The sequence below is a fragment of the Pygocentrus nattereri genome, chromosome 16 (assembly GCF_015220715.1).
Source record: "Pygocentrus nattereri isolate fPygNat1 chromosome 16, fPygNat1.pri, whole genome shotgun sequence".
Classification (NCBI taxonomy): Eukaryota; Metazoa; Chordata; class Actinopteri; order Characiformes; family Serrasalmidae; genus Pygocentrus; species Pygocentrus nattereri.
The window spans coordinates 19,270,823-19,283,926 of NC_051226.1; the positions used below are offsets into that span (position 1 = coordinate 19,270,823).

A 13,104-nucleotide genomic window follows, 5' to 3' on the forward strand; every position below is an offset into this window, starting at 1 on the left:
ACTCCTGGCAGCAGCATTTCATGAGCATGTAACAATATTCAGTGAAACCCTGGTATACGCAAGACATGAAACAGACTCATTCTCTGAAACAACAGCGTCATTTGAAGCGTACATTCAGCAGTGAAGGCAGCTTTTCAAGTGCTTTGATGCTGACAACAAAACGTGAAATAAAGAAATATGTAAGTCCTTTGTATATTTGGGTCAGGAAGCACTCACATCCAACAGTCAAGTAATTTAAGGAACGCAGGTACTCAGTAGAGCATTTCATAATAAAAACATGTGATATGTTCATGTATCCTTAAAAAAAAGGTTAGAACACTGTTTAAACGTAACACCCAAAGCACTGAAGCCCATAAACAGAAAAGAGTGAGACTTTATCAAATGACACTGTGACACGGCAAGAGTTGCTACGTGCTGTGATTTGTTAGGTTTACTAATACAAACGGTTACGCTTCTTAACAAATTCTACATCACGTATGTATGTTTGCACACAGACAACTTCACTGAAGTCAGTATTATCCTTGTTCTTGCTAACAACTACTCAATCTCTCAATGTTTGCACACAGGAAAAAAAGAAACAACGCGTGGGTATTGAAAATTAAACTCTTTTTAGTGAGATGTGGGTAAATTAACATTTCTTTTATTTTAAAATTTGTAAAATGTACATAAATTATATTTGACGCATCACCACTGAACGTGTTAATCAGTAATCCTTCTTGCAAAGGGAAGGAACATAAGAGATAAAGAAAAAAATTGCACAAGACATTCCTTGTTGAGATCGTTTTTCAAACAAAGATTGGTCAGACATTTTTTTTTCCAGCTGGGAAAGCAATGTGCTACTGACATCAACCATTGAAGACAGAAGAGTTCACCAGACACCTTCATCCAAGCCTTCCCAAGTACTGATTAGAAAGCCAATCAGGAAACATGAATACATGCTTAATGCCCCTGCCCCAAGACACGAAGACAAGCACCACTTTTATAGCCAAATTAGAGAACACCTCCCACCCACCCCCACCCCCCCAACCTCAGAGAAACAGAGACAGTACAACGGGGGACAAGGAGTATATGGATGATCACTAAAAGTGAAGAGTGGCTAGTTAACTGGGTTAGATTGGCTTCACCAGGTTGGGTGGAGCTTGCTCATTAAGCTTGGTTTATTCTCTTCTAGATTCAGACTTTGTTTTACATAAGTGCAGATAAAGGCTTTTCAAACCTCATAGTAATAAATGTGGAATTCAACCACATGCTTTTCAAATATTAACCCTTATATTTAATCGATATACATATAATGCCGCTATTGGCACGTTCAATATTGCACACAGTAATGAAATATAGCAATGGAAAGGAAAACAAAACAAAAGATACTCTGTGAGCCAAAGAGTTGACAAGTGCTGTGGAATAATGCTGGACAGAGTGAGAGAGGGGGAAGAAAAGAAAGAAAAAAAAAAAAACAAACCAACAGGACATGCTGGCCATACCCTGTAAATGAGGAATTCAGCCACTGACAAATGACACATTACTGCCAAGCGCCAGAGCTTTGAGCAGACAACCTCACAATGGGACGAAATTAGGCACCCAGAGCCAAACCCAGTCCACAACCAATCACCCCTTGCCCTTCCTGACGCTGGCCAAGGCCTGACATGTGAAGAACAGTAGGAAGGCTCTTGTGCATTGTCAAGGCTACCAACCCCTCTCTGTGTTTACATGTGGGCTGATGCCTGGATGCATTTTGGGGACAATGATGGGAGAAATGAGGGAAGATGAGTCAATAGTCAGGGTAAGGATTGGTGTAGGGAAAGAACTCTGAATACAATCAGTGAAATGTCCAAACTTCCTACTAGGATACCAAGTGAGCCTGTGAGAACCAAGATGTTATGCAAAAGTATGTGAAGGAGCCATGCTGAACAGAACCGCAAACAAAAAGGTAAAAGAAAAGACAAGAACCCAAACTTAGATCCAAAGCACCAGCCAGCGTGTAAGCATGTGGAGTGTAAGGCACCAGACTGTTTAAATGCTGAAGAGTATGCTCCCCAACAAGTAACATTAAAGTCGGGCTCTCCTGGCCAAGTGCACGTCGGCCGACGGTCAAGCTTTCTCGCTGGCTGCGTCCTTTTCGTTGGAGCCGTGGGACATCTCTGGAAGGGAGCTTCTGCAGATGGTATAGCTAACCAACAGACCTATGTGCAGAGCACCTCTCAGAAGTTGGGAGTTTATAAATAAAGCCAGTTAATCTGAACAGAGTGGTTGGCCGCTTACATGCTTCACCTGTAGGCCGAGCTCAGCCAACACAACAGACTTCATAAGTTTCAAACATGCGCCTTCCAACTCCACGCCAACACTGCTGTGTTTGCCTATGAGTGAATAACCACTTTGTTTCAGATCAAGTGATTTCCTTTATAAATATCCTCAAAGTCCGAGAGGAACCAAGGCCCTTTTTTCAATGAGTGCGTGCCTTATCGGGAAAAAAATCTGTGGATTATCAATACCCACAAACACCACATCCTTTTCAGAGTTTGTTCTTCCGCACAGGCCACAACGAGAAGGACGCACCACCGTCACTGGGCTTCACCGTAGACTTGCATGCATCCGGCTAGAGCTCTCCCAACACAGGTCCTGAAGGACCCCTGAGAGAGAGAGAGGGATTTCATTGCAACAGGCCTGTCGTTCATGTCTGATCAAACAGTCAAGGATTTGATATTGTATGTACAGGTGCAACGTAACACACTTCTCAAAATCATAACTCATTCAACTAGGTGACCAAACATTATCAGACAGGACATTGTCTATGAAACCGCTAAACAGAAGGTCCTTGAGGACGCACATTGAGAAGTCCACCTCAATGTAGCTGTGTACAGGTCAACATGCAACAACAGCATTCCTTGGCGCCACTCATACTCTCATTGGTAGACTGATAGAACTTTTTAATTCTTCTAGAGATTGTTCTTTAAAATTTCCCCCACTGAAAACGCGGGGTATTTTTCTTCTTCTCCGTAAGCACTGAAATACAGCTGATTCACAAAATCATATGTTATATATATTTTTCTACATATTTTTCCCATCTTTTGCACATTTGTCCAGGGGCCTGGTAGTTTAGGGATGAAACCGTTTGTTTGTTTGTTTTTTTTGTTACAAAAACGTTTCTAAAAGTACTCTTGCTGTTGTCGCTGCTCTTCCTTGTTAAAAGTACCTTTGTTTTATACACTTTTGCATGACAACAAGACACAAATACATAGCATACTCATCTGCATGACAGTTATTTTCAATGAATAAAAATACACTGGTAGGACGTCTCTGCAGAGGTCAAACATGTTGAGAACCGCTTCCTAATAATCAGAGTAAGTCTGCAGTACAGTGAGCACTCGCGACCTTGCATGGGTTATCCTGAACCTCCACCCTGTCCCTCTTTCTTTCCATGCTGACTGACATATTGACATTTTGCCATCTAGATTCTCGAGTAGCCCTCAGGTGATGCTCGTCATATATGAGTGGCATGGTTACCATGACAACCTCTTCAGAGGATTTGAAATTTTGGTTTAAAAAAAAAAAAGAAAAAAAAAAACAAACAAAAGAAATACTAAAACATCTGATTTGTGCTGAAGTTATTAGCTTACATGTAAAGGACTGGTTTTCTCAGATCTCAGCAATAATTCCATTCGAACATTGCAAACACTTTGTTGTTGTCGTCGTCTTATAATATCTTCAACGTGTACAAAAGTTCTTGGTTATTAAGGGAAATAAACACTCAGTTCTTTTATCTGTAATCAAGTAGGAAACACAGTTCATATATAATGTTATTACTTGGTTTAGCAGCCGATTACTGTATTAATGGTGGGTAAGTGGAGAACATCCAGCGATGGGTGACGAGTCGAGACTGTCAGTTTGTGGAGGTTTGTGTTTTTGTGGGTAGTGCTCCCTTGGAGTTAAACCGTTACAGTTAAATCTTTATGTTTCTCTCTCTCTCTCTTTCTTGTACAGTAAAGTTCTTTTACTTATAACTTCTTTGTTATTTTGATTATTTCTTTTTTCTTTTTTTGCATGTTTACCCACCCCACCACACACACACACGCATACGTACATACATACATACATACATACGTACATACATACTCGCACTTGCACTCTCCCACTAATTATCAATCCTCGTCCCCATCGTCAGCATGCATCTCCCCCGGCCGCTGCTCGCACGCCCTCCTCTCCCGCTGTTTGTCTTGGATCTTTTTCATCTCCTCCGCGTATTTACAGAACGTGCTGCCGAATTTGGCCCACACTTTGTAGGGCACTGTGATAGAGTTGCGGTACGTGGGCTTCACCTCGCTTACCCGCATGAACACGCCGTACTTGTTGGAGCCCACGTCGAAGAAGAAGCGCTTGTTGTCCACAGTCAATGAGGTGCCCTCGGGCAGCTCGGCGGGCTCGTCCTCCACGCCGTAGTCGTCGATGAGCTTGGCGAGGGCGTCGCGGAATTCGATGAGCCCCTGCGCGGGGAGGGCGATGGTCTGGCCCTGCGCGGAGCCCAAGCCGGGCCCCCGGTTCACCGTCTGCCGGATCCGCAAGAAGCGGCCGCGCTGGTTCTCCTTCAGATCCATGTAGTATTTCCGATTCTCGCGCACCAGGAACTCGCTCTTGAGCGCCCGCCGCGGCTCGTCCTGCGCCGCGTCCGGGTTGCTGGGCCCCAGCTGCGCGTAGTGCTCGATGAAGTCCCCGAGGTAGTCGCGGAACTCCACCGCCACGGACATGGACAGCGTCAGGCGGCTCTTGTTGCCGCCGGCCCCGACTTCGGCGATCTTCAGGAAGCGGCCTTTCGCGTTTTGCTTCACGTCCAGGTAGAAGCGCTTGTTCTGGATGTCCACGCGCTTGGACGCCAGCTCCTGCGTGTCGTGCTGCAGGCCGGAAGCCGAGCCCGCCCCTCCGGCCACCGCGTGCAGGCCCACACCCGGGCCCGTGGCCGCTCCTCCCTGCTCACTTCCACTGTCTCTGTCCGCCATGATGCTGCCTGCCTTCTCCCTCCGTCTGCTGCAACCTTCCTGCCAGCCAGCCAGCCAGCCACGCCGCCGCTCTCGCGAGATCTCCTGCAAAGGGGGGGGGGGAGCAGAGACGCGCACGAGTTGGGTTGAGAGCGGAGTGTGTGTGTGTATGTCTGAGAGTGTGTGTGCACAGTTTAACGTGATGCACAGACAGAAACTATCCATATGTAGCATGAAGCGAAGAACAGACATCGCGCGTTATTGTGGCTGTTTATTTTGTTTTCTTCAGCTACGGGCGCCATGTTCTCGAGCACGTGATCTGCTCTGTGTGCAGTCAGTCCGCCGCACGCAGCTAAACTGGGTTAAAATGTCTAAAATATCAGCCAGACTCAGCGACGTGTGCTCGCTCTTCGCCCTTACGGCAGAAAAGTCCAGATAACCAGCTGTTAGTGACTTCTCTCAGAAAGCGGTACTGGACGAGGCTGTTATTTCATTTAAAAGCTGGGTTTATTTTACTCGGCTCGGCTTTAAAGCGCTGCTCGCCGTTTGGAATGTAAACGCGCTTACAACGGGCGCTATTTGTTTATATTTAAAGTAATTTAATTAAGTTGTTTATTTATTTATTTATTTCTAATTCTTCACTCATCTTCTTCCCTCTCTTGTGAAGTCCGCTTAGTCCCACTGTGCTCAGAAAACATGCTGATCTGTTTAACTATATATAGTGAAATATATATATATATATATATATATATATATATATATATATATATATATATATATATATATATATATATATATATTGTATATATATTTATGACCATACCAGTGGGTGCCTTTCTGGGTCTTATTGACTTATGCTCAGAATCAGAAAAAAATATATATTTTTAAATAGTTACTATACGATTTCATTATCTGAATTATTTACAAAAGATCAAACATTTTAGTTGTTATTTGTCTTGTCTGATGCAACATGTGCCGTAACATATATTTTATTATTTACTGAATCAAGATATTGTTTCCAAAAGTTAGTATTTTATGTTTTTTCGGTATGTTTAATACGTAAAGTATATTTCTATGTGTAAATTTAAGCATGTCATATTTAAGCTAATTCTCTGTAGTAAATATATTAACTCATCTTACTTAAATATAGAACAAATAATATAATATAATATATTAGATATAGATATTTCATTTTCATTTGCCTTACATCAGCAGTGGTTCAGTACGTCTACGACCACCCTACAAATGTTCTTTTGTAAATCAGAAGAATAAACTCTACAGTTCAGCTGTGATAAAAGCCTCCTGAGCGGCTCATTTTCACCCCAGCATAATGATAACGACTCAGAGCTCTGAGAACTTCAAAAACTCCTAAATCTACTTCATCCATCTCGAGCTGTCCTCATAAAAAGCCCCCTCCGCGGCTCAGTGAACATGCAGGAGGAAATGTGCTGTAGAGCTGAGCGCCAGGTCTGCCTGGCTGGGTACGGGGGGGATGTGAGCACTGAGGGGGGAAGAGCGTGCAGTGAAAAGCTGACTATGAGTCTATGAGAATCCACGGCTTTGGAAAAACAACTTATTTGTCGTTTATGCTTGATTTTATTTATCTTTCTAAAGGGTTGCTTTTCTTCTATTAGATGAGTCTGACTTCCACAATAGCAGGTTTTACCATCCTCACAGCACGCTGCTCAGAATCTATACACATGATCCGGAAATGTTATTTCTAAACATGAAATATTCGTTTTTAAAAAGAACCACTGATGCCCAGATGGTTATCCTTATAATGTTCCAGTGGAGCAGCTTACGACATACACCCCTCCTCGCCTTTTCAATATGTACTTTAAATCCCTGCTGTATCTAAAAACACTGTTTTTTTTGTTTTTGTTTTTGTTTAGGGGTGAATTTTAAAACGATCTGGAAGAGGCAGATATGTACATATTGTTCATTGATGCTTTTAATTTCTGCTTTTGTTAATTTAGGCCTTAATATTATTTATTTAGAGAAAATTAGAGGAGCATTAAAGTCAAATTAATTGGCCAAAATGGTTCAAATAATTTTATTTATTATGTGAACTTGTAAAAAGGCATTCATAAAAGTCAAATAGTCTGGCACAAACGGTGCAAATACATGTTTTTTTTTTATTCTAATCATCAACCAAGGTCTAATATATTGCTCAGTTCTAGAACAACTGGTGGTTATTTTATTTATTTATAAAATAAATGCAAATATTTATGAAGTTTACTTAAAATGACTGAAATAAAATGACTGAAATTTGGCAGATTACTCTGGAACTGGACAATGCAGCCAAATATGAATTACTCAGTTATGAGTGAAGAGCTGACTGCTGTAAAAGAATGACCGGAGAGCTGTAACTGTAGAACACTTTTTCCTCTTTTACCACATTTGTGTCATTTTAGAGGCTCCAGTTGCAGAAGTCTGTTGCCGTTTATAACCAAGCTATCTTTTAAAATCCTTTATAGGTCCATTAACAGTAACACTTAACAGTATTAATCAGTATTAACCCCAATAATAGCAGCGTATGAATGCTAATTAACTATCAAAGAGGTACACAGAATCATTTAGGAACATGTGAACTTCTTTCTCCACCAATAACAAATGTAGTATTCCCATAATGACATGCAGTGGAGGAACTTGACACAAATCAGCTGATTGTAATAATATTTCCAGCTTTTCAGAAAATCAACTCTAAGCAAATGAACTACAGACTGTTTTCATACTGAATTTTAAACCGTTGTCATAGTTTGTTTCTGAGGCTAACTGAGTCTAACTGAGTATAAAAAGCGTGTTAAGGAGACGCGGCTGAGTTCAGTAGCGCGTGCGCTGTATGAGCGGTTAGCTTCAGCTTATAGCGTCTCGTCAGGATCATAACAAAATTCTTTTTTTTTATCAGTGAAATGTAAAAATCTGGTATTTATTTATTTATTTATTTATTTATTCTTAAATTTAGCTTTTATTTCATTTCAGCTTTCTGGTGAATAGGCCGGTGTACCATGTGCGTCCAAATCCATATTCAGCTAATCAGAAAACTCATTACCGATATTAAAGAAAGTTCAAATAAAAGAGTCCCCGGACGTCTAACTGTTTAATCATATCCCCGAAACATACTCATTTCTCCTCCATATGCACGAATGTTTCGTTAATTGTGAAGATTAATCAGAGTTTATTTAATAGTATAAATGTGCGCGAGTTTCAATTAGAACAGTTTAAATGGATAAACGAGCATCAAACGCCAAAACGGGCAAGACAAGAAGAGTAAACTGAATGGAATCAGCTTGGAGATCAGCTTCAACAGTTCAGCCATCTAAAGACTGGAAAAATAAAATAAATAAACAACATAAATAATATAAATAAAGGAAAAATATACATTTTATATATATGTACATAAATTAATGAAAAGCTAAAACATTTAAATAAATAAATATTGAAATTTATTTATTAGATCTACAATAGGATAAAGAACTGCAAGATGAGGAAAAGAAAGAGTCCTGTAGTTAATTGCAAAGTGCATAAAGCTCATTTTTATTGTTTTTGTTTTTTTGTTTTGTTTTGTTGTTTTTTTTTTAACTAAAACTGTCATTTTCCTCTCCAGCTAGGCGACCTTCTCAAACATTCAGGCTCCTTCCTCTCTGATGACAATGATCATTGTTAAAATGCTTAAGAATATATATATATATATATACACACACACACACACACACACACACAAACTTGGTAGTCTATTTTAGGCCTCGCCGTCCGACATTGAAGAGCTTCAGATGAAAGACATCCTATAGCCTAATGGACCAGCAGGCTGTACAGTGACAGAAAGCAGAAGGGTCCTAAAATATTCCCGCTCTCTAAATCTCCTGTTTACAAACATGAGGGGCAGATTATAATGAATAGTTTGACGTTCTTGATTCATAATTAGGCCACGCAGCTCCATTCGGCTGACCGAACTGCCTCAAACAGTGCAAAAAAGTGAACCTGCCTTTATCTGGCGGGGGTGTCTTTAGTGGGCTATCCACAGAATCTTCGCTACAATTAAGAGAAATAAATCTGGAAAATATTGCTATGATATTTATTAATGAGTTCACTTCTATGAAAACACACAAAAGCATCTGCTGCCACTCCACCATCAGCTCCGCAGAGTTATTTGAAATGATTTGTACATCCTGCTCTGATCAGAGAGGAACAGTTTTACAGGCTGCACTCTTAGAAAATGAAGGTGACAAAAATGTAGTTTGGAGTGAGGCCACTGAAGAAATACTTTCGGCTGCCTGCTTTTCAGTGGATGATTCTTCAAAGAAACATTGAAAAAAAGGCTTTTTAAATAAATAAAATAAACTTACAAATCGTGTAAAGATTCATCACAGAACCACACGCCCAAGCTGACAACCTGTGTGTTTGAGAGAGACTCACAAAGGCCTTAAGGAGACCGCAGTGAAATTGGGGCTTAAGGCAGCTGTAAGCAGACTTAAACCACAATGAGGGGAGACTGAGGTATTATGGGACATCAACCAATATGGGAGAGTATGGAATATGCAAATATGTTATAGGTTATTGATGATAAATCCATCCTTTCAGTCAATTTGGCATTTTTTTTAATTATTTTTTTAATTCAGTGAGCTTCTTTACAGCATTTCCTTTAACGCATGCAAGCACTGGCTGAAACTGGAATAAAGAAGAAGAGTTAACTGGCATTCATCCGTATTAACTACATCATTTTTCTTGTATCTCTGCTTAACGTTAAAATGAAAATAACATATCTTAACCATTCGCTCTGCTTAGTGAGATCTAAACGCATCTGAATCCACTCTAAATTTCAGCTTCCAGATGCTAAAATATTTAACAAACGTACTGAATTCATAGCTGTGGCCTTAGATCAAGTTTGATCGGTGATGGGCCTGTTTTACTGATGATATGAAGTCAAATCGGCCTGAGAGAGAGAGAAAGATTGTGAGAGAGAGATATTGTGTGAGAGTGAGAGAGAGAGAGAGAGATAGTGTGTGAGAGTGAGAGAGAGAGAGAGAGAGAGAGAGAGAGAGAGAGAGATAATGTGTGAGAGTGAGAGAGTGAGTGAGAGAGAGAGAGAGAGAGAGAGAGATTATATTTATATATTTATATTTTCTCTGTAGAAAATCTGCAAAAAATCTCCCAGACGTTTTTAAAGCTCAGTAATAAACCGTGTTAAGGCAGAGAAGAAATAGCTTATCTAGATCCGGGGCATCTTCTCACAACCTGATGGACAAGCAGTGCAAACTTATTTTTAAGTTTGCTAAACGGATTTTTTGAATTGTCACTATGGTTCCCCTAAGAACCTTTTAATTGATGGTTCTTTAATGAATCATTTTTGTAAATGAAATGTAGGAGTGAGAAGAACCGAGACACGTGCAAGAGTGAAGAACGTTCTTAAAGCTTATAGAACCTCCACACAATTTAGAGATTTTATAGCAATTATGGGTTTGTTTAGAACTGCATACCCAAGACATCCAGGCCAGGAACCTTTTATTTTTATGAATGTAAAACAAGACCTCAGCTACTTATTTGAATATGTGCAGTCCACCCAAGCCTTTATTGCTTGTGATTTATTAATATAATAATATAATATATTAAAATAAATATATAGGTAGATATTTGAATGTTTCCATTGGATTTTGTCCCCTTTATTCCTCCGTCTGTTAATCGCTTTAGCAGCTATGTGTAATGGCAGTAACGCAGTGCTGAACTGAGGCAGGTGCAGCGCATGACTGTCAGGCAGAGATGAATGTTAGTGCGTGGGGACTTACTTAATCTGGCTCACCCACTGGATGCCAGAGTCTCTTTAAATGGCACGGTGGATTGTTCCTGCTGCCCGCAGCCCACAGCCTGGCTCTGCTCTCTGCTCTGCTCCCGCTGCGACTACATACGGAGGAGTTTTGGCCGAGCAAAGTGAGCGACGCCTAAACGAGGTTACAGCAGATAAACTCCGAGGTGTAATGAGGCGTTGCGCCGCGCTGCTTCTCCTCTTGTTGATGTTGGTGTTGTTGTTGCTGCTGTTGCAAAAGTCTGCGAGCTCGTATGGAGCTTCTTCAGCGAGCTTCCGCTGGGCGTGCAGGCGCAGCTCCGGAGCCCCCCTCCCCCTTTTGCGCTCCGACAGCGCGCGCGAAAGAGCGCGGGAAAAGCGCCGCTGTGTGCTGGGCCCTGCTCAGGACGCGGCGCCACTTCGCCGCTGCGCAAGATGGACCGAAAAGAGCGGAGTCGTGGCACGGAGGGAGACGGACGCACGCACGGCGCCAACGCTGCACGCCGGCCGGCTGATGTCAGCACGCTGGAGGGGGAGGACGGCGAGGAGGAGACGGGCGCCTCACACCGGTCACCTCGCGGTACTGCAGCCGCTGTAGTGGCATCTACTGACCTACTGAAGTAAGCGTCACTGAGGTGAACTGTGAGGTTCACAAAAATAAAATGTAATAGTATTGAAAGTAATGTGACACATACATAGACGGGATCTTCAAAGGTCCTTTAGTAAAGAGAATCCATCTGATGCTTTAATGGTTCTTTGCATGGTCAAATGGTTCTCCAGATTGTTTGAGAACGTGTTGTACGTGTATGTTTTATTGTTACGATGTCAAGCCTGTAACAACAGCAGAACCTTTTGGGTGCTATAGAACCATGTACAACACGTTCTCCATCAAGCTGAAGAACCATTCTCTTTATTCCCTCTATTCTCTTTACGAAAGAACCCCTGAATGTTTGTATTTTTTCTAAGTATAATCCATTTCATTTTGAATTGATAACACGCTGGCAGTCACAAAGACCCGCACGCACTGATGTTTAGCAGTGATGTTTGATGTTGAGCAGTTCACTGAGTGAAATTCAGACACGATTGAAACCTGTTCAGATCTTGTGTGGCTGTGTTGGGAAACGTGTGGAGGACAGACAGGATAAACACATCAAGACATTTATTTGTGAGGAAATGAGTCTGTTCTTTAGTCCTTATCAGTTATCATTTAGTTACCAGTTCTCCTTTTGTGTTGAGCTCCATTGCTATGTTGGTAAAAGCTGTACTGTTTTGTGATTGGCGTTCATTTGAAAAGGCAGGCTTTACTTTAAAAAGTCAGTAACCTGGTCACCAAACTTTGAGTTAACTCTGAAGTTAACAGAATGTAAAACACAGTGTTGTTCTGTTAACTTGCTATTAGAAGCCCAGTTAACTCAAAATGTTAAGGTAGCTGGGCTGCTTTTTAAGTTAAAACAACAAATTATTTTTACTGTGTGTGTGGACCTTTACTTGGAATATTGCTTTTATGTTGGTGACTGCTACTAGTGACCTCTTAAAGTTTTATGACTCCAGAAGTAGACTAATAGGTTAACACATACATTTACATTTTAAAAATAAAATTCATTCATCAATGATGTTTCAATAATTCAATAAAATCTTTATTGGGCAGCTTCTAAAGGTTAATAGTAAGCTAAAATGTGTAACACGGAAAAGGTAACTGGGTGTAACTCAACCTGATTACTTTCCCATCTGTTGAGCCAACCGTTTAGGAACTGAATGTAAATATTATGACTAACAGCCTCTGTGTCTAGTCTGATGTTGGTGTTACGTGCCTTATGTAGAAGCAGGTATTGCAGCGTATGGGACACTTACACTGCTGCTGTGTGCTGGTTGTTATTTAGTGCTTGTATATTAATGGTCCTCTACTCATTAAGCCACACTGAACGTTCAGATCTCTAGGAACAGACTCCTGAACTGGAGATGCACCTAAACTCGGGTGTTCAGCACCACGGACAGTTCCCCAACGCTGCTGAATCTATGTGTTTTGATGCGATTTGCAACGAAAAGCCTGCTGATCCGACAAAGATGTGAAAACCGCATCAAACACGGTCAAATGAGTAGTCTTATTTTGCCTCTTCTATTCTTCTCTCTCTCTTTCTCCTGTTTTTCAGTTTGTCTCCTTGTTTCTTCTTTCTTTCTTTCCTTCTTGTACACACACCTCTCTCTCTTTGTTTCTTTTCTTTCTTTCTCTCTTGTCAGTTTCTCTCCTGTTTTTCAGTTTGTCTCATTGTTTCTTCTTTCTTTCTTTCTTGTACACACACACTCTCTCTCTTTGTTTCTTTTCTTTTTTCTCTCTTGTCAGTCTCTATCCTGTTTTTC

At 41.0% G+C, this 13,104-nt stretch overlaps 1 protein-coding gene across 1 annotated transcript; it reads right to left on the minus strand.

Annotated features, from left to right (window-relative positions):
• Positions 1–1,026: 1,026 nt before the first annotated feature.
• Positions 1,027–11,329, minus strand: puraa (purine-rich element binding protein Aa). The gene is made up of 2 exons (XM_017698718.2): positions 10,751–11,329; positions 1,027–5,072 (listed from the first exon to the last, which is right to left on the minus strand). Exon 2 carries the CDS (start codon positions 4,986–4,988, stop codon positions 4,137–4,139), a length of 852 nt encoding a protein of 283 aa, XP_017554207.1. The 5' UTR covers positions 4,989–5,072; positions 10,751–11,329; the 3' UTR covers positions 1,027–4,136.
• Positions 11,330–13,104: the final 1,775 nt, after the last annotated feature.

Bases quoted from the DNA above. Each gene is read 5' to 3' on its own strand.
- puraa (XM_017698718.2), bottom strand. From the start codon at position 4,988: ATGGCGGACAGAGACAGTGGAAGTGAGCAGGGAGGAGCGGCCACGGGC.